At 45.7% G+C, this 22,325-nt stretch overlaps 1 protein-coding gene across 11 annotated transcripts in view; it reads left to right on the forward strand.

The window, feature by feature from the left end:
• KASH5 (KASH domain containing 5) overlaps window positions 1–22,325 on the forward strand; it is a 3,089,192-nt gene that overhangs the window by 2,798,971 nt on the left and 267,896 nt on the right. For 8 of the 11 annotated variants that reach the window (XM_078655089.1, XM_078655092.1, XM_078655090.1 and 5 more), the window contains one exon: window positions 20,577–20,688. The exons of the other annotated variants lie outside the window; for them this stretch is intronic. In XM_078655089.1, the coding sequence (XP_078511215.1) occupies window positions 20,577–20,688 (112 nt within the window). The remainder of the gene's footprint in view (window positions 1–20,576; window positions 20,689–22,325) is intronic. 11 annotated transcript variants of the gene reach the window in all.

Here is a 22,325-nt window from a genome sequence, read left to right on the forward strand (position 1 = left end):
TTGGTGGGGTGGGTCCACTGATGCTGCTGCTCCCAGCTTGCTCCCTGGACACTGCTGCTGCAGGTGCAATTTTTGGTTTCCCAAAAAAGATCTTGGGCGACATACCGGTCTAGGTAAGTGGCAGTGTCTTCTTCTAACTAGCAACTTTCTTAGTACTGGACCTGGTACCTTTCTTTGGGGCCATCTTGAAGTTGTCAGCGACACGCAGTGGCACAAGTTGAAGAGATGTCTGTAGTCATGCGTCACATGATGTTGTGCGCAACAGGATTTCTGTCTGGCAGTACAATGGGTAATTATGTCTCCTCCTCTTTTGTGCACATAAAAGCAAAGAAGCAAGAAGAACATCAGTGAAACGTGGCATTCATTGTTGTGGTTCAATTACTACAAGTACAAACAAACAAATATAATATATAACTTAGTGTGTGTTCACACTTGTTAGTGATATTAACACCTTGAATGCTATGGGGATTTTTCCCCTGTGCTGGAATTTGACAGATACCACTTTACATGACGAGCTGGGCTCGTCATGAGCGTGCGAGGAGGCTACTGCATGACGAGCCCAGCTCGTCATGAGCGTCGAAGGGGTTAATACTATTACATTTATTAACTCAGTTATTTAAAAAAAACTAACAATACAGTGTAGACATTTGTGAGACTTTGACAAAAACAAGGGCTTTCATGGTTGTTGTACTAGTGTACAGTACACTCAGGAAGGATAGGAAAGAAGAAGATCAACAACAAAAATACAAATATACCGGACCCGGTTTGGCATTGTGCATCATGTGGGATTCAGCATTCAGGGAACTGCAGCTGACAATGGATAGAAGTAATAAGCCAAGAGGAACAAGGAAAAGACATGCAGGCATAAAGCAGACCAAACTGGCTGCCTTCACAAAATGATAGCCAGGCCACAACAACAAGAAAGGGAAGAGAGACAATGCAGGCCTACGGCAAAAGCACACTGGCTGCCTTCACAAAATGGCCAGCAGCCACATGGTGAGTCACTCACAACAACAACAAGCAGGCGGGCAGGAAAACAATGAACTCGAGCAGGCCTATATGGACACAGACTGCTTTCCCACTATTACAAACACACTGGCCAGACAAAGGAGGCATGCTAACCAACACAGCTTTTATACAACAATGCAAAAAACAAAAATCCACAGGGCTAAAAATGGTTTGCAAGTTACACAACAACCATACACATCCAAAAAAGGCATTTATTTGGGAAATACCCAAATAAAACACATTTTGCATTTCAATCCAATGCCATCCTTGCCCTAAATGATGTTGTTTCATGAACCCTGGGGCATGAGTAGCTCTGGGCCTGTTGGTTGGAAAACTCATTGGCAGACTAGCCCCATATTGAATCAGTTCAAATCAATAATATTGCAAATTCATTTGAAAATGTAGGGAACTGTGCTACAGTTTTTTCTGGATAAAACATAAAAGAAGAAACATTCCCTGCAAAACACATTCCCTGCAAAACAACAACCAGCAAGAAGGCATGGCCACCACAAAGAAGGCCAAATGCAGAAGCACACTAGCTGCCCCTTCACAAAGTGGCCGCCAGACACATGGCCAGGCCACAACAACAAGAAAGGAAAGACAGACAATGCAGGCCTATGGCAAAAGAACACTAATTGCCTTTGCAAAATGGCCACCAGCCACATAGCCAGGTAGGCCACAACAACAAAAAAGGAAATACAGACAATGCAGGCCTATGGCAAAAGCACACTGGTTGCCTTCACAAAATGGCCGCCAGCCACTTGGCCAGGCAGGCCACAACAGCAAGTTCTAGGGGGCAGGGGGCCCTTCCATGGCAGGCTTGATTCTGGAGCAGAAATCCTGTCCCTGACTTGAACAGCTCAGACAGCAAGCTGCTGCTGAGGAGACAGGGAATGTCAGTGGGCCCCTTAAGATCTATTGGGACGATGGGCTTCTGTTCTATGAGAGTAGAGAGCCCACGCCTGGTGTCACCTGGAGGTTGGGTATACCTCAGAAATTCAGAGTTTTTCTTCTGTCCCTTGCACATGACATTCCCCTTGCTGACATCTTGGGCAAAGCAAGATGTCGGACTGGCTTGTCCCTCACTTTCACTGGCCCCACATGTCTAAAGACACCAAGGAGTGTTGTTGCCCCTATGTCACGTGGCAAACCAGTGGAAAGGCAGGTGGTGCTACAAAGGCCCCCATAATTCCACTTCCAGTGGTTGTGGTTCCCTATGAGAGGGTAGGAATAGACATTGTTGGTCCCTTAAACCCTCCAACAGCATCTGGACATAGTTACGTCCTAGTGATGGTGGACCGTGCCACTAGGTATCCAGATGCTATTCCAATTAGGACCACGGCAGCTCCTGTGGTGGCTAGGACCCTTCTGGGAGTCATTTTCATAGTGGAGATTCCTAAGGATGTCTTGTTAGACAGAGATACAAACTTCATGTCTAGCTACAGAACTGCAATATGGAAGAGTGTGGTGCTAACTACAAGTTTACCTCACCCTACCATCCACAGTGCAATGGGCTTGTTGAAAGGATCAACAAGACCCCAAAGGGTATGATCATGGGACTCCCAGAAAAGCTCAGGCGAAAATGGGATGTCTTTCTACCCAGCTTTTTCTTTGCCTACAGGGAGGTTCCTCAGAAGGGGGTGTGCTACAGCCTATTTGAACTTCTGTTTAGACATCCAGTTAAGGGCCAATTATGTTTTTTACGGAGGGATCGGAGCAACTTCTCAAACCTCCTAAACAAGACATTGTGGACTATGTCCCTGGCCCCCTTTCACATATGGCTGAGTACATGAAGAAAGCCAGCAAAATCCTTGAGGCCAGCCATGGGCTTCAGAAAGCTTGGCATGTTCAAAAGGCTATGACTGTTTTCCAGCCAGGACAGAAAGTGTGGGTGTTGGAGCCTGTGGCCCCAGCAGCTCTCCAAGACAAGTGGCGGTGCCCCCACACTGTCCTAGAGAAAAGAGGTGAGGTGACCAACTTGGTGGACCTAGGCACTCCAGATGTCCTCACAGTTCTTCATGTGAACTGCCTCAAGCCTTTTATTGACAGGGCTGACATGAGCTTGTTAATGGCAACTGATGAGGGATAGGAGGAAGAGAGTGTTCCTCTCCCTGATCTCCTCTCCCAGGATCCTGTTGATGGGTCAGTGGAAGGAGTAGCCTTGGCAGGCAGCTGCACTGACCAGCAGCAAGCTGATTGTAGGCACGTTGCTGCAACATATATTTTGACACCGCTGACAGACCACTCAAACTGTAACTACAGGTCTGCCATTGCAGCCTGTGTGAGCTTCTGCTACCACCACTTACGACATATATACAGGTTCTTACATCTGAGGTCACCACACTTAAAACTGTAAGTCTCCCCTATGGCAGGCCTTTCAATCCTGAAGACAGGGTGTTGGGTAATAAGTGTGTGGCTGCCCCTGCATGAGCAGGACACCTCCACAAACCCGGAGTCGATTCTCCAGGTTTTGTAAATGCGATCAGCCATTTTGATACATATAGTGGCCATTCGTCACTATGCAATGGCTAACTAATAGTAGCTGTGCCGAACCTCAGCATGTTTGGTATCAAATGTGTTGGAATCAGACTCCAACACCGTTACCAGTGTTGGAGGTATGATTCCATGCAGTGGGGCTTCCTCTGGGAAGCCCTCATTTCTCCCGGCAACAGCCTTTCAGGGCCAGCTAGCAAGCTAGTGCTGCTGCCGACCACAGACTAAAATTCGGCTGTCCTGCTGCTGAGCCGAGCTCGAGTAGGGGAAGGTAGAACAACAGGTTTCCTGACACAGGGAGATGTGACCATCTCCCAGACAGGACTTAGTGTATTGGGCTGGGGTGGGGTCAATTGCCAGTCCCACATGACTGCTTTGAAGAGCACATTTGGTACCCTCCTTGCATATTCCAGTTTGAGCAGGTTCAGGGAGCCCTTGGCTCCCGCTCTGACGTGAAACTGGACAATGGACATGGCAGTGTTCTCCCCTCTGTCCAGCCCTTCCTCTGAGAGGGACCCCTGAGTCATCTTAACACCTTCCTTTTTGTATAAAAGGGCTTACTTGGTGGTGGGTCCTCAGACTCTTCATGGGACAAGACTCAGGCCTGAAACCACGTCACTCTTTGACCATGTGGACACTTGGACATCGTTGGTCTTTGCCTGGAACCGAGACTGCATCAAGGAAGACTGTTGCTGCTCATGGTCTTGCTGTTCTGCAAGTCTTCATCATTTGTGTCTGTGCTTCTTCCAAGATCTTCAACAGATCTGTGGGCTTCAAAGACACCCAAAGTAATGTTCCTTGGAGTGAAGCAGTCAGTCCCCTGCATCTGCACGCACCGCAACAAAGCTGAGCGATATGCTTTTCCTGATGTCTCACATACTTCCAAAATCTCAGCACACAGGTGGTGGTTCTGCAACTTACTCGATGCCTGACCTGTCCTCTCAGCAAGTTTGACGCCAGTATCTCTTGTCAGAACCGCTAGGACTGAACCCCTGTGCACCACATCGACTTGCCGTTGCCAAGGCTTGGTGGCTCTGCACTCCAGTGATTTTCAGGCTGCAAGAAGCCTCAGCCTCCAGCATCTCTTCCTGGCTAGATCATCATCCTCACCGCATCCTCTGCACCATGGGCTTTCATCTTTGGTGACCTGCTTGAGGTCCTCTTGCGTCTCCTGAGCCTTCGACATGTGAGTCCTCGTGAGGGTCTTCTCCTGCTTCAGGGGGTTCCCATGCTTGATCGGGCCTGGTCTTACTCTCCTGCTTTTGGCGAGTCCCTTGGATATTGCTGGTCCCAACCTTGCTCCTTCTTTGCTCTCCATGCCTGTTGCAGCTGCCAAGGCTTGTTTGTGCTCCCACTGGACACCGACCTCCTGGTTCTCGACTTCTGATGTGGGACAGCTCTGCACAACAATGTCACCGTCATCATTCCTGCATCTTCAAACATCAATGGGCATTGCTCTTCCATGACTCCTGGTGAACTCTGAGTGGCATAGACTCTGTCCCCTCAGCTTGCAGGTTAGTTCTCTTCAAGAATACTCCCTTGGATTCCACCTGACTCTTGCATAGTCTTCGCCAGCGGCATCTTTACCGAAGTCCTCCATTGTGGTGTACGGCGGTTTCCGATGTCAGTTCGCACCAATGCATCCGGCTCCCCTGGTGTAGGTTCCTAGGGTATCCACTGGTGGTGGGACTTTTCAACCTCCATTCTTCCACGGGGTTTCTTCAGGGTCCACTGGGAAGGGTTCTTCTCCTTCAAAACTGCAAATGCGACTTTCCCATTGACTTGTATTAAGTACGCAGCTCTGTTTCCATTCTGCACACAGTCTCGATGGGGTTCCTGGGAACTTACCTTGGATGGTTCCTTGTGTCCCCGGCTCTTTTGAGACTCCTGTCCAAGTCCCAACTTCAGTCGCAGTTCGCATTCCACTTTTTTAGTATATGGTTTGGTCTCCCCCTGGAGACCACTGCGTATTGTGCTCACTTACCTCTTACAATTGAAGTATTGTTGTGCACTTTTGTTGATATCTCTGGGTAGGAGATTTACCAATGTGTTACTGAGTGTTGTGTAATAATTAGACATTTTATATATACACTGTGTGGTTCTTTTTCGTTTAACCTACACCATATTTTTTACCTGGTAAAACAAGCTGCTTAACACTCCTTCAGGGTAAGACTGAAGGCTGTGCGCCACAGCTACCACTTAGAGACCTTTCTATGCTTGTCTAAGACTACTAAAATGACCTTAAGGATTATCTGGATTAGTGCAAGGTGCTTCACTTAAATAAGTGTGACCCAAATACTAAGCCAGGCTCCTACAATAAGTATGTGTGTGTATCTATATACACACAAACACATACATACATACTCTGTGACGGTGCAACCAGTGCTACCGCACTGACTTAGGGGCGCTGTGTTTGCAAGCTTATTATGGTTTTAAAAGCACCTGCTGCCACATTCCTTGCCTCCAGCATTTTCCAGACAACAATAATAATGTCAAGTAACTCCAGTGATTAATGTTTTTCATGGAGAGAGATCAGAGTTTTGTCTAGTTGAGGTTTTGACTCATCAGAAAGTAGCGAAGAGGGTTAATATGCCTGGTGCAAAGAACATGTACCATGCAGATCACAAACTGCATATAATGTCAATAGGTCAATGGGTTAATGGTTTTGTAAGAGAAATCCTTTTGTTATTTTCTGTTTATAAGTTAAAATCCTAATATAGAACAGTGAGCTATTAATTGTCAAAGAGCAGTGAGCTGTTAACTGTCGCAGAACTACATTCACCCTGCAAAATATAGATTAGAGCATAGATTAATGTTGCAAAAATGGTTCATTTGGTTAGAAATCGGTTCTTATTATTAAAGAAAACCCCCAACTATAGTATTCTGATTTAAATTGTGAGTTTGTGCCTCTCCAGACCAAGGACTCTTAAACCCCACTATATGCCAGTATGTGTGCCATGTCACTCCTACACCTTGTAGTCCTCTAGCTTATGTAGTATTTCCTATACGCTAATTTACAAATGAATGATTGATTGTCTCTTTGTAATGAGTGTGAGATGCAAAGTGCTCTGACGCCCTACATTGGTATGAGTGGCTCTGTATAACTAATTCAATACATTGAGAGAGAGAGTGGTTATGGAAACTTGAGGGGAAGTGTTAAAGGGTGGTGGTGAGGGAATCTGTGGCAGAGGTGGTCATTTTGGGACACCAGCAAACATTGTCACACCAGGTGCCACCAGTGCTAAAGCCGGATATATATATATATATATATATATATATATATATATATTCGGTACGTGGACGTCCTTCAGCAACCAATCGATCGGTCAAGAACGAGGCAAATATATATATACATACATACATACAGTGAGAGAGAGAGAGAGAGAGAGAGGGGCCCCGTTCCTTCAGCTGGCCCGGGTCACACTGGCGTGTGCTTCGGCATGGTGTTGTCTTCGTTCAAGGGATTGAATGGACCTGGTGCCCGCCGCACCGCACAGACGACGCAAGGGCGACTGCAATGCGGTCCGTGACTTCACGGAGGGTGTAGTGCACTGTCAGGTCTACCCCCTGCCCTGTGGAAATTGTACGCTGTGAGGCTGCAACATCATGGGGACCGGAGGAGGCCTGTGGGTTTTACATCACGGGTTATAGACTTTTAATCACGCCGCAATTTGCCCTACATTCCGCAATACCACTTGGAACTGTCCGTGCAACACTCACCAGAGCAAGGTATTCTGGGACTCGTGGTTTCTACAAACAACGAGTGGTGAGCAAGAACCTAACAAAGGGGGCAGGGCGGACTCTGACCTATGGGAGAACAAGTAGGGCACATATAATGCAAGTGGTTTGAAGTACCGGGTTTTTAAGAACCCAGCGGTGCCAGGGAACACACCCTAAGACTTCGAGTCCTTCCTGTCCCAGACTACAGAAACACAGAGTCTTCTTGGTGAAGTCAAAGATCGAGTTTATTGGCTGCAGCCAGTAACAGATATCCTAGAAGTACAACACGGTGTATATTCTCAGGAGACTGCTCAAACTTACAAAGCTAGCCATCCCTTTTATACAAAATATTATGCTTAAGGCAAACATTCCTTATTTTACAGTTGACCATTCACATGTTTTCACTACAAAGAAAAAGCAGAATCATGATGACAAGCTTATTTTCAGTTTGTAAAGCCCACAATCAATTACCCGGCAAGGCCCAACATTTTTCATCAGATATCGACGGACCCCTAATAAAAACGGGCACCTCCTCCTCGTAAAGCAGGTCATAAAGTAGAAAACAGAGACAGGTGTGTGTAAGATTAGGCGTGGTTTTATGCGATGAAAGGTTTATGGTATGCTGTGCCTTGATACTAATCTCGATCGGCCACTGGGAAAGGAACTGGCCGAACAGGTTTGGCTTCAGGCAGTGGAGTCCGCTTGCCCAGGTCACAGAAAAGTCAGCAAAGGTGTACGTGTCCTTCAGACTCGTTTTTGGCCTTAGTCATCGGCCTATGTGAGGGCAATCACAAAATGGCTGCCGTACACAAAATGGAACCCGAGGATTCAGGACGGAATCTCTAATTTCAGGGTATTTTCGTCACTCGAATATGACGAAAATGCTTGTGTATAGTATACTAGTCATTCTCGGTCTGCTGATATCAAAATCGTCATGATACGACGATGCTTATGACACGGGTCCAGAATGTTCAGTACCACAGACCCTCCTTTTGCCCTTACATAGGCAATAACCTATCCTCACGCTAATCTGAGTCCAGGTCTATATTCATAAAGTCATTGAGATGTTGCTGTAGCATCATCCTATTACTTAGCTCGTCCCTCGATACAGGTTTCCTTACACACAATGTAACACAGAGGCCACATATAGCAGGAGCACACTGTACGCACAGACAGAACAGGAAAAGAATGGCTAAGATCATCCCAATGACCATCAGAATCTTCCTTCCCCAGGCGGATATCAGTTCCCAGAACCACCCCATCAACGACCAATCTCCTTTATCCACATGAATAGATTCAGAGATCTTATGTAGTTTGGAGATGGCCTGGTACACTGTTGGAGCGTTATCTGGAATGAAAACACAGCAACTCGATTGGATCACTTTACATACCCCACCTCGGTCTGCAAGTATGACGTCTAACGCGACCCTGTTCTGAAGGGTCATAAGGCGATCCGACTGGAGCTCAGCAGTCAAATTACTAAGGGCACCGGCAGTTTCAACTACGGTGGATTCAACCACCCTCGTTAATTGCCTTATGTTCCTGCTGTTAATCATGGGTCCCCAAAACGGAAGAAAACCCTTCACGAAGTCTCCAAATTCTTGTCCTGCAATGTCTTCTTTACTGAAGACACCTCTAACTATCCTTGTCTTATGGTAATCTGCCGCAGCTGTGTAGGTGGGAGGCAACAGGAATGAAACAAAACATGTGCCCAAAAAATCAGGGGGCATCCACGTGTAGACTCTATCATGACAGATGAAATAGGTACCCTTAGCTGCTAGGAATGAAGGGGAAGTCTGGGATGCAAAGACATATGTTTCCGTGCAGATACTCTTTCCTAACTGAGCTCTGGGATTCTTGCCATTACCTTGCAGACATAGGTGACCCTGATGGGGTACAATCCAAATCGGGGAGTATCTCTTTGCTCGCTGGTTCTCACTCAGAGTAACTCCATATCCGGTCACGTTCCATCCAATATATGCTAGTGTCTCATCTCTCGGGATAGTCTCATAGGAAGTATCTTCCCTAATCATATCTACTATACCCTTAACTAGAGCACTATTCTTTGGATTATCTTTCACAGAACGTAGGGGGTGGACTTCATGTGCATAAATGAACATCGTTCTGTATGCCCACACAGAACCATTATGGCTGAAAGGCAGGACCAGGTAAGGGATACCTTTATCAGTAGTATGAGGCATAAGACCACACACCCAACAGTTAGTTGTGTTCACTACTAATTGGTGTTGGTGTAAAAGCTGAACGAAGGAGTTATTGATAAACTCTAATCTCCTAGCGGATTCATGTTCAGGAAGAGGGTGAAAAGAATGCGGGGAGGCAGTAGAAGGAGGTATGGGCTGTGTAGTGGGTGCAAATGTCACTTGAAAAGAGAATAAAACATATCCTATTAAGAACATCATTACACTGAACAACATGAAAATGCATAATATCAAAAAACGTTTCTTGGTCATCATTCTACAAATTTTAGCTTTAAAGTTCAGCTCTTTGGCAGGTCTCTCCATCTCGAAAAACTCCATCCTCTCTAATTGCTGCTCGCGATGGTAGGGTGTTCTATGCTAAGGAATGCTTCTGTCAGTCCAGGGCAACTCCCTTAGACCAACCAGAACCGTCGACCTAACGTCTTCGGCTGCACTCCAAAGACTTCGGCAACCGCAACCCTACAGCTGAACCCGGATGGTGGTTCGAAAAACAAAAATAAAAACGTTTCTCAGATGAGAGAGCTGCACTTTTAAAAATATAAAGAAAAAGAAATCTTTTTATTTGTCCATAGTTCTCGGCCTCAGGTTATAACGTCCTTTTCCAGGTAATGTCTGGTCCTGAAACAAGAGTTCAGGCTCGGTAGTGTCCAATCGAATTGACGGTGGCACAGCTTCTTGCAAAAGATTGTCACTTTCCTGTTCAGAAATTGTTCCTTTTACGCATCGCTGAAAGGCAGAAAACGAGGCACAGTGTCAGTCAGAGTCAGTCTCAGAATCAGCGATACCCTCCTGGACCCACCGGTCGTACGGCAGAGGCAAAGGGACCCTCTTGCAGTGTACGCCGTGGATCCAGTTTTTCTTTCCTTCCACTCGAACGGCTGAACTCGTCGAGAGAAGGACTAGGTGAGGGCCGGTCCAACGGGGCTGGTCATTCTTTGTCCGCTGGAAGTTTCTTGACCAGCACCCATGATCCAGGATCGATAGTATGTCCTGGAGCTTCAGAGACCTGAGGCAGATTATCGTGAACAAATAATCAAGCAGTACAGGGTGTTCGATCTCATTGAATTTTGTCGGCCTTGGCACTCCCCATATGTTGGCCGGACGGCCGAACACGATTTCATCAGTCCCACTCGCGAATGCACAGTCATTCTTGTTGATAGGAGTGCTAAAGGCAGAGCGTCAGGCCATTTAAGACCAGAGCTTGCTTGAATCTTGGCCAATTTCAGTTTTAGTGTGCCATTGTAGCACTCTACTAGTCCAGCTGATTGGGGGTGATTTGCAGCGTGGAATTTTTGCTGGATTCCTAGCCCTTCACATACTCTCTTCATCACTTGACCCACAAATTCGCTCTCATTATCACTCCAGACCATTCTCGGCAACCCAAATCTGGGGAAGAATTCTTTGACCAGGGCTTTGGCTGTGGACATGGCAGTGTTGTCTTTCAGGGATATGCTTCTACCCATCTCGAAAAGGCACAAACAACGAGTACGTATTTTAAGTTGTTGCACCTCTCCATGTGGATGAAATCTAGCTGCAAAACCTCGAACGGATATGTTGGAGGCGCAAAATGATCAGCTGGAGTTGGGGTTCCCCTACCAGGATTGTATTTCAGACACACCTTGCAATTCTTGACTACATTCTCTGCACACTTAGGAATTCCAGCATTTTGCCATACTGGAGCCAACAACTTACAAATCCCTTTCACACTGATGTGAGCCATTCCATGGGCCATTGTAACCACTGCAAGCACATATGCATCGGGTAACAACCATCGCTGATGCTCTGACAATTCAACCCAACAACCATTTGCATCCAATTTACCCGTACTTTCTCTCCACACACTCAACTCTTTCTCTGTAGCTTCAGCTTGAATAGACTTCACACTCTCTATCGTATCTTCACACATTCCAATGTCACCAACCCATCTCGCAGGGCCTGCAACATACATTCGACTCATCACATCCCTCGCTGTTTCTTTTGTGACTTCGTCAGCAAATGCATTACCACGACCAACATCATCAGTAACCTTCTTGTGTGCGCTGTATTTTACAATTGGAACTTGCAACGGCAAGGTAAGCGACTCAAGAAGCTCATTCACCAACTGACCATGCTGTATCTTGGCTCCATGCGAAGTCAAAAACCCACGTTCTTTCCACAATCGTCCAAAACTATGAGCCACACCAAATGCATACTGGCTGTCGGTATATATGGTCACTTTCATTCCTTTTGACAACACACACGCTCTTGTAAGTGCAATCAACTCTGCTGCTTGAGCTGAATTATGTGGGATACGTGCAGCTTCAACAATCGTATGCAAAGTCGTAACAGCATATGCCGCAGTCGTATCACCATTCGGAAGCTTGAAGCATGAACCATCCACCCATAAGGTACCATCACACTCCACAAGAGGAGTGTCCTTGAGATCTACTCTCCCTTTCGTTTCTTCCTCTGTTCTGAGAAAACAATCATGCTGTTCAGAAACATCTGTCTCTGCTACAATCGGCAACAACGTAGCTGGATTCAACGTGTTGCATCTTTTTATGTGCACATGACTCGCTAAAAGTGTCAACTTGTAACCTGACAATCGAGCACTAGTTAAGTGCTGTGTCTTGGTCCTGTTTAACAAAGTGTCCACTGTATGTGGAACCATTACAATCAGCATATTATTCATCACTAAACCAGCAGACTGGCGAATAGAAACTGCTGCTGCCGCTGTGGCTCTCAAGCAACTCGGCAACGCTCTAGCTACCGGATCTAAAGTCGACGAAAAATACGCGCATGGACGTTGCTTGTCCCCAAAAGACTGTGTCAACACTGACAATGCACAACCTTCCTTCTCATGGACATACAGTGTAAAAGGCCTACTGTAGTCAGGGGTACCCAACACAGGAGCCGAACACAATGCATCACGCAATTCGGAAAAACTTTTCTGACAATCTTCAGACCATGGATGGGGATTCGGTGTATCTTTACAAGTCAATGCTACCAAAGGTTTGGCCAGCAAAGAAAAATTCGGTATCCATTGTCTGCAATAGGACGTAATGCCCAAGAAAGCGCGTACTTCTCTCTGTGTCCTTGGCACACTCAATTTTGCAATTGCCTGAATTCTTTCTGGGGTCAGTTTCCTTCCCTCCTTCGATAAGAGATGACCTAAGTAGGTTACTTCTTGTCGACAATATTGCAATTTCGAAAGGGACACTTTGTGATGCAAATCAGACAAATGACGCAACAATAACAATGTTGCTTCTTTACAAATCTCCTCAGTATCTGCAGCGACTAGCAAATCGTCAACATACTGAATAAGTGTAGCACCATCAGGTAAAACAGTCGTATCAAGCTGTGTCTATAAAGCCTGGCTATATATTGATGGACTTTCAGAGTAGCCCTGGGGAGCGCGTTTGAAGCGGAAGCTTCGACCTCCTAAACTGAAGCCGAAAATATCCCTACTCTCTTCGGCAATCGGGATGCTGAAGAAGGCATTCTTCAAGTCAATCACCGAGAACCAGGTCGCGGAAGCTGGAATCATAGTTAATAGGGCAGTGATGTCAGGAACAACTGGAAATTGTGGCACAACGATTTTGTTCACCTCTCTAAGATCAATCACAAATCTGTAAACGGGTGGCTGAGAAGGGTTAGTACGCTTCAAAACAGGCAGAACAGGACTATTGCAAACGTTGCCTCTTGTCTGTTCGATTACATCTTTTTCAATCAAATCATAAATGATCGCTAGCAACGCTTTTTCACCTTCACTAGAGATTTTGTATTGGGGAATGCGTGGCATTTTAACATTGGCTTTCAATGTCACAACATATGACAGTATTTCCAAAAGACCCACATCATTAGGACCAGTAGCCCAAAGAATATCAGGAAGAAACGACAATTCTGTCGAAAGTTTATCCTTCGACAAATAAATTGGGGAGACCACTTTCTTACCTAGTGTAAGTTGTACTCCTGAAGGAGAACAATACAAAGTTGCATACAATCTTTTTAACAGATCCAATCCTAACAAGTTCTCACCACAACCTGTCGTCAAAATAAGGGGTGCTTCTAATTCACAAGGTCCAACAGAAAGGGACATAGGACTAGAAATCGGGTTCCTCACCGGGGCGCCAGAAAAACCTACTGAAACATTCATTTCGCCAGACAAAGGTGCGCCAGGGAGTTTAGAGTGCTTAATAGAACTCTTTGTAGCACCAGTATTCAACAGAAAAGGCTCTGACACACCTGATGTAATCACCTCAACATAAGGTCCACTCTGATCTACTGGAACTGAAACAACTCCCTCTCTTTGTCTATGGCTGTCCTAGCAATCATTACCTTCCATATTCTCATCTTCTGCGTAGTAGTCGTCAGCATAGTACTGAGCCGTCCTACCAGACGTGTTATTCTGCTGATCAAAACTATTCATTGAATTCTGTGGCGGAAAAGAACGCGCGTTCTGGGTGAAATTTCCACGTCCTCTACCTCTAGGCGCTTGTGGAGTACCTCGACCTCGTGCGCTAGAAACACCATTCATACGCTGTAACAGAGCAGGGCAGCTACTTTTAAAATGACCCTCTTCTTTGCAATATGCACACTGATTAGGGCCTACAGGAAAACGTTGTTGAGAAAACTCGAACCTTTGCGAGCTTCTCTGAAACTGCTGAGGCTGCTGATAATTACGCTCGTTACTATGAGGCGGGTACGCTTGTTGTAAAAGAACCTTCGTTTTCAGCTCTTTAGTTTTCTTGTCTGCTCTATCCTTTTCATCCTTATCTCTATTTTCATAATACTGCGCCGTAGCCAATATCTATGCTGAAGAAGAAACCGCCCAAGAACTCTCTGAATCTTTCAATTTCTTACACAACTCAGGAAGCAAATTATGCACGAACTTGTCAACGAACAACCGTTGACCACCTTCTGTACTCATATCTTGACCACTGTGGTCGATAAATGTCTCTTCAAACCTGGTGAAGAAATCAGACACGGTTTCCTCTTTCTTTTGCTTACTTGCAGACGATTTGTCCCAATTTACTCGCATAGCAGGCATTAAAGTCTTCATGTAAGTAACAATCTTGCCAGGAAGTTCTGCAACTAAAGGCTCAGGTTTAGCACCACCAACTTGTACCCAACTCTTGCGCATGATCCGTGTGACAAATCAAACCCCATAATGGCTGTGGAACAACATTCCCAAACAACATATCTATATCAGCTAGATTCATAACACATGAGTCTGCAGTCTGTGATAATTCCTTGTAATACCCTGCAGGATTTTTACGGGGGTCAGGTAAAGTCTGCTTAAGGGCCAAAACTTCAGCTCGTTTCCAAGTAACATGTACAAAAACACGCTGAAAGTGAGCCGGCACAGCATCAATGTTATGAGCGGCATCAGCCTGAACTGCTTCCTTCCATACCGGAGGAACCTCTCTCATTGGATATTGTCGCGCTTTCCTCCTAACAGAGGAATCATGCTCAAACAATGACCGAGAAACACCCTCACTCCTAAACGACAACAATGTCGCAACTGCTTTTTCAACATCAGAACCCACAATTGTGCCTTTTGCAAACTCGTACCGTACACGACACAGCTCAGGTGGATTGCATTCTAAATCATTTTCCTCCAATTCCTCACAAAGAAAAGCACACATTTTCTCAAAAACGTATCTCTGTTTCGGTTCTTCCCACTGATGGAAGACATCCATAACAGAATGTAGCTCATATCTTGTAGGGTCAGTAACCCATTTGTGTGCCAAATAATTCAATGTTTCCCGCTCTCTAGAGTCGGGCAGTTGACTACGCAGTTGTTTGCTTGTTGAAACAGGGGTCATACTTGTTGCCCCAAAAAGAGGATACAGAAGACTAGCAACTGTATCAGTCATTCTCTGTCGGACAGAAGGAGAAGTCGACGAAAGAACAGGAGGAAAAACAGAGTGAGGCAAGGCAGATGCAGATGCAGACGCAGAGGCAGTAACAGGAGGAACATCAGAAGAGGTAGTCGATGTGGTAGGCAAAGTTGTAGGAAGTACAGGGGAAGCGGGTAGCAAAGTCGGCGGCCCTTGAGGAGGTTGCGCCGTAGCAGTAGGAGCCAACTGAAGAGGAGCTGGCGGTTGTGGAAGAACCTGAGGCACAACAACCGGAGGTTGCACAACTAAAGGTTGCGGAGGTGCAGTAGCACTCTGCGCATAAGGGGGTGGTGAATTCAATAAGTGAGACATTAAAGGATCTTTCTCAAGTTCTTTTGCTGCATCTTGCTGAAGAGGCGGCAAAAGTGGGTAACATTTATCGATTGCCATTTTACGTTGCCTGTGCAACTGCTCACTCGCTTGCTCTTCTTCGTCATCTTTATACTGCATAGCAGCTTGCATTATCGAGATACCTTTTTCTCTTTTATTTTTCTTTGCTAATTTAATTTCTTTCTGTTTGGCTTCCTTGCGCCATAGGCGGAAAGAGTCAAACATCGCCGGCCAGGCTTTCTTCTTAAAAAGTCTAACCTCTAGATTATCTAATATCTCTGTGTCAAAACTACCATATTGGGGCCATTTTAAAACACCATCCTTCCTGGTGTATCGAATCCATACTTCATTATATGTGATTGGGCCTACGTCATGCTTTACATAGAGCCCATAGGTCGGAGTTCCAATCGGAGGAACCGGACACGAGTCCTCCAATCGGGAATCCCTATTACAACCAAGACAAAACAAATTTCCAAGTCTGCTAAGACCAGGCATCTTCGCTCTCTAGTCTAGCTTCAAACTTCAAAGGATTATCGAATACGATAGTCTCGTGAATACACGAGTCCCTCGGCTTTGGTACTTGCAAGTTCCAAATCAAAGATCCCAAGGGGATACCCAAACTAAGAACCAAACTAAGGACTGGGAGACGCTCCACTTATACTTAACTGAGGTATCGATGACGTCACCAGAATACTCGTCTATCGTTTCGCTCTACAAATCACCAAAGGGTCCAAGACAGGGCGATAGTCAGGGCAGCAGTCCTTTGTAGCCGTCGGGAAGCGGGGAACCTCGCAGCAAAGACTTTCGAACCACGAACGACAAGCAGGGGTCGATGAAGTGGTTGGCCTTCCTCCAGAATTTTCACACGAAGCTCCTCACGAACCTCTGGCTTGGACCGGTACCGCTGAAATCGCCCTACGTTGGGCGCCAACTGAAGTACTGGGTTTTTAAGAACCCAGCGGTGCCAGGGAACACACCCTAAGACTTCGAGTCCTTCCTGTCCCAGACTACAGAAACACAGAGTCTTCTTGGTGAAGTCAAAGATCGAGTTTATTGGCTGCAGCCAGTAACAGATATCCTAGAAGTACAACAACACGGTGTATATTCTCAGGAGACTGCTCAAACTTACAAAGCTAGCCATCCCTTTTATACAAAATATTATGCTTTAGGCAAACATTCCTTATTTTACAGTTGACCATTCACATATTTTCACTACAAAGAAAAAGCAGAATCATGATGACAAGCTTATTTTCAGTTTGTCCAGCCCACAATCAATTACCGGCAAGGCCCAACATTTTTCATCAGATATCGACGGACCCCTAATAAAAACGGGCACCTCCTCCTCGTAAAGCAGGTCATAAAGTAGAAAACAGAGACAGGTGTGTGTAAGATTAGGCGTGGTTTGTATGCGATGAAAGGTTTATGGTATGCTGTGCCTTGATACTAATCTCGATCGGCCACTGGGGAAGGAACTGGCCGAACAGGTTTGGCTTCAGGCAGTGGAGTCAGCTTGCCCAGGTCACAGAGAAGTCAGCAAAGGTGTACGTGTCCTTCAGACTCGTTTTTGGCCTTAGTCATCGGCCTATGTGAGGGCAATCACAAAATGGCTGCCGTACACAAAATGGAACCCAAGGATTCAGGACGGAATCTCTAATTTCAGGGTATTTTCGTCACTCGAATATGACGAAAATGCTTGTGTATAGTATACTAGTCATTCTCGGTCTGCTGATATCAAAATCGTCATGATACGACAATGCTTATGACACGGGTCCAGAATTTTCAGTACCACAGGTTAAGTCGCCTGAACAGTTTTAGGCATCTGAAGAAGGCCGTCAGCAGGCCGAAATGCATTATGCCGCAAATACCATTAAACAGGCTTCCACCGTCTCCCCTGTGTGGCCTCTGCTTCTTCGCGTGTTGGAGGAGGTTTGTAGACATATACATACATATATATATATATATATATATATATATATATATTGTTGACTGAGTGTGTGCGTGAAAATAAATCAAACGCAGAGACAAAGAAAATTGGCTGGAGTGTCCTTACTTGGTGAACAGCTCGGGGATTCGAGGTGCGTGTTTGGAGATATATATATGTATATATATAGATAGATATATATATATATATATATATATATATATATATATATATATATATATATATATATGTATATATATATATTACTTTGAATCTTCTAGCCTTCCAGTTCCCCTCTGGCAGAAGTCACGGCGCAGCAGCAGCAAGTACGTTTTCACAAAACTTTTATTTTTCACACACCATATGCAAGATTGCGTGCAAGATAGGACGGCCTACGCGTTTCGGCTTCTGCAGCCTTCAACTGGACCATATATATATATATATATATTGAGAGAGAGAGAGAGAGAGTGAGAGGATGTATTACGGCTAGAGCGGTCAACCTCGAAGCTGGGGAACCGGGTTCGAGTCTCGGCAACGACGCTCAACATCCTGTGATTCTGGGCAAATCATTTAATCTCCCCGTGCCTAACAAAAATTAATGTGTCCTTCTGTAATAAAACTGGTGCTCATGTAAAGCACGCTGATACCCGATTCGGGTCTAGGTCTTAATCATATGCGAATTGCGAGGGTCTGCCAATGGTAGGTTTAAATACACTTTGGATGACTAAACAGTGAGGAAGGACCTTTCATGCACAGGTTAAGTATATGCTGTAATCCTAATAACTCTCCATATTCTCATTCTTGGAGGATCGTACACTTATGGACCCCTACTTTTTCTTCATATTTACATCATTTTTCTTATAACCTTAATGTGCAAGTGGGTTTGTATTGATCACAGTTCCGATGTTTAAACGAACTTCACAGTCCAAAATGCATTGCAACAGGTCCGTTGCATTATAGAGTCCTTCCATATATATCACAGGAAAAAAGTCAATGTAAACAAGCTTTGGCATTGCTAATAGGTCTCGCCTTTGGGACCTTATAAGTGTTTAATTATGCAGCATAATATCCTTGGTGCAACAACATCAACTGTTGCATGGATGGCTAAACACTTATAAGGTCCCAAAGGCGATACCTATTTAATTTAATGTGAATGGCTGGAGAGGGTGGCAGTTAGAGCACTACAAATTAATAATGACAGATCTTGTGGGCAGACATACTTGGTTAAAGGATACTAATTTCTACACTTGGTGCTTTGATAACCGTGCAGCCTGCAGGTCACTGGTTTAAAGCCTGGGCTTTGGTGAGGGGGAGAGAGAGAGGGCAAGGAGGCATGAGAAGGGAATGGCAGTCCAATTCAAAAAAGCAGTTGGGCGAGGAAGGGGCTGCCAAGGGCTTGGCGCATTCCAGTGCCAGATCAGCTGGGCGTCTCAATGCCTCCTCTTACACTCACTCAAATAGCGTGCCTCCGCGCTCACGTTTAGTGCTCAGAATAGCGTGCCTCGGCGTGCACGTTTAATGCTCAGGAAGCAAGCCCTGTCCCAGGGGAGCGGTGGGAGGCAGAGCGAGGATTCCTGTGGACCCAATTAACGCTGTAGTTTTGCTGGCTTCTCGGTGTGATCAATACAGAGCAAGTAGCGCTTAGCAGCCTTGGGAAACAAACAGCAAACAGATAACGAGTTCCAACCCAGTTGCGGACGCACCTTCTAATGAAAGCGCCAAGGAAACCTGACACAAAACACATGGCCCCCTGCGCGCCGCTGCTGGTTCCTTAGAGCAAAACGCTCTTCGAGTAAACCTTTCAAAAGAATCAGGGACCTCCATACGCCTTTGGCCAATTGCATGCTAAAGCCAGACACAAAGGCTAATCGCGTGTGAGGACCACAGGCACGACACAAACTTCTACTGAAGCTGAAGTGATTCCAAGAGGTCGATTTCCTATACACCGCATGCGCGCTGCCATAGGCTCAACCTAAAATAGAGTCTCCATCAAAAAGCATTTGCAATGAATATTACATTCTCAAAGGATTCAATTCCATCACAGGCTAAACAACGAAATTCATGCGTTTTGTTCTTGAAGCACTCTTCCTCGTTGAAACGCGGTATGCTGACATGCTCATTGCTTTGGATGTTCTTTTACTTTTCTTACCCACTGTGCACTTTTTTTCACTGATATGATGTTTTCAAAAATACCGCCATCGATACCTACATCATTTCACTCTGCACTAGAATCACATCCCTTTTCAGAATTCCCTCTCTGTCTTAACTCACTTCTGCGCGATGTAATTATGACACTCTTAACTATGCATCAGCATGTTGCTTTTGCAGTAATAATACTAGCTTGCCTGGAATGCTTCTGTCATTCATACTTAGTCTTCACAGGATATCTAATCTACAGCGCAGTGGGTAGTCACACAAAATGATGGTCCCCCATGCACAATGTAGAGGGGCTCCTTCGTCTCCCATAACTCACAGACATTTATTGGCTTTGGGGTGAACGAGTGACCACTGAAGGGTTGTGGAGCCCCCAAAAGGTTGGCAGGGCCACTACACTGCAGGGGCTTGCGTTACGCCACTATTCCGGCGCTCGTGTTCCCTTTGGCTTTGTTAGAACTAAACCAACCTCATTACTAGGTTAACTGAATGAATAAATTACTTGTGTACATTGAGTGATTTCAGTATTATACGAGGAAGAATTTTACAAAGTAATTTATAAAAGGTACCTTACTTTGATATTACTATTGATTGCAGGGTGGCTGCCTACACGAAAATGCAAGTTTGGTATCCTGATTATAAAATACATAAATTTAACTCTATTCAAACTCAGAAACCTTCCTATGGACACAATGAGAGTCCCTCATCGGGGATTGGTACCCAGAATTTTTTTTGTTGGAGTCGTAATTGGTAAATGGCCAAGTGACTCTCCATTCAGTGCATCTTTGGTTGCTGTCTTTTAACACTTACTTAACAATGCGCTTACTCTGATGCCATAATTTCCTCTAGGATAAAGCAAGAAGTAAGCCAGAAGAGAACAGAAAATAAGAATAGAGATGAAACAGCAAATGAAACTGCGAAACCAAGTGGAGACTGGAGACGAGTCAAAATTGAAAAAGAGGTACCAAGTAGTCCTGAGAGTCTCTGGCAATTCCGCTTTGAATTACTTTCCTACCACACCTTTTTTTATAACACATTTTCTTGTTTAATATGTAGTACAATATAAGCCTGGAGTCAGAAGTTGCATGACCGACCTCCACCGGTTGTATGAACACCCTAGTGCAGTGGTTGCCCCAGTATTGGAACTTTCAAAGATTCCCATGCTTTTGTATCATTTCCCGTCGTCGGAATGGGAGTCTCGGTAACAAAACTAACATAGCAGTAGGCACAAAAGAGAAAGAAAAAGGCCTAGGCCTCATTCCGTTTTGTAGCCCATCACTCTCTTTGTGTAAATGAGACCAAACTTAGGCATCAGCCAATCAGAAGAGCCTCACCCCTTAGAACCCTCCTGAAGGAACCTCAGAGCCTCAGATTTTCTACCGCACGTTGTGCTTAGGGAGTCTCCTTTGAGCTCTGCTCAATCTACTCTTCAGGAGTTTATTCTTCAACATTTTTCTTCAGTTTGTCTGCTGATCCTTCCAGGATGTCTGACAAGAAGAAAGCCCTTTTCAAGCCATGTTCCACCTGTGGTAAGAAAAGGCTTTTCATGGAGGATAAGCATAAGGATTGCATCTACTGCCTCTATCCTCACCACAAGGCTGCGGACTGTAAGATCTGCCGCACCTTTTCAACTAAGACCCTCCGGGACCGTGAGGTTAGGCTTCTGACATGGCTCCAGAAGTTGAAATCTAGGAAGGATACTGTCTCCAGTGACAGTGAGGATTCGGCATCGGCATCTTCCTCAGAAGGTCAGTAAAAAGGGGTAGAGGTTCCCCTTCTCCTTCTGTGGAGCGTCCTTCTAAGGCCTCAAAAAAGACCCCCAGTGAGTCTGAGAGCCAGGGTCCAGGCAAATCTCATCACCAAGGTAAAAAGGACAGGGTAGGACCACCTACGCCTTCTGAAGGGTTGAAGACTGATCCAGCCTTCAAGAAGCCCTCTTCCCATTCTTCTGACAGAAGTTCCAAGTCGTCGACGAAGAAGGCGTCGTCGACGGAGGCTCCGTCGACGAAAAAATTGAAACAGAAGCTGAAACTGATTCCGTTGACGAGCTCGTCGACGGGACAGTCGCCGACAGGATCGTCGACGACAGATACAACAGCGTCGACGAGGGACTCGCAGAACGAGGGCGTCGATGACGGCAGCATCGTCGACGAGGGTGTCGACGGCGGCGGCGTCGACGACGGCAGTGTCGACAACGAGGTCGACGACGATGGCGACGACGACAGTGGCGTCGACGAGAGCCTCGACGACAACAACATTGACGACGACGATGGCTGGGATGTCGACAGTCTCATCGTTGACGGCATCGACTACACCCATTTCGTCGTCGAGTGTTTCTGTGTCGACGACACATACTCTGTCGACGAAGCCGACAACGGCTGCATTCTCAATTTTGTCATCGGAAAAGAGGATCACAATTTCCATGACCAGGATTACCTCGGACATGACATCTCCCAGGAGGGTAACCCCCTTTCCTCCAGCTCTACTGTTCGATGACGATGAGTCCGAAGAGGAGGATCATGACTCATATGGCTATGCCAACAGCCCCTCTCAACTGCTGGTTAAATGCCAGGAAACTGACTCGGACGGAGGATATGA

The sequence above is a fragment of the Lissotriton helveticus genome, chromosome 7 (assembly GCF_964261635.1).
Source record: "Lissotriton helveticus chromosome 7, aLisHel1.1, whole genome shotgun sequence".
In the NCBI taxonomy this organism is placed as follows: Eukaryota; Metazoa; Chordata; class Amphibia; order Caudata; family Salamandridae; genus Lissotriton; species Lissotriton helveticus.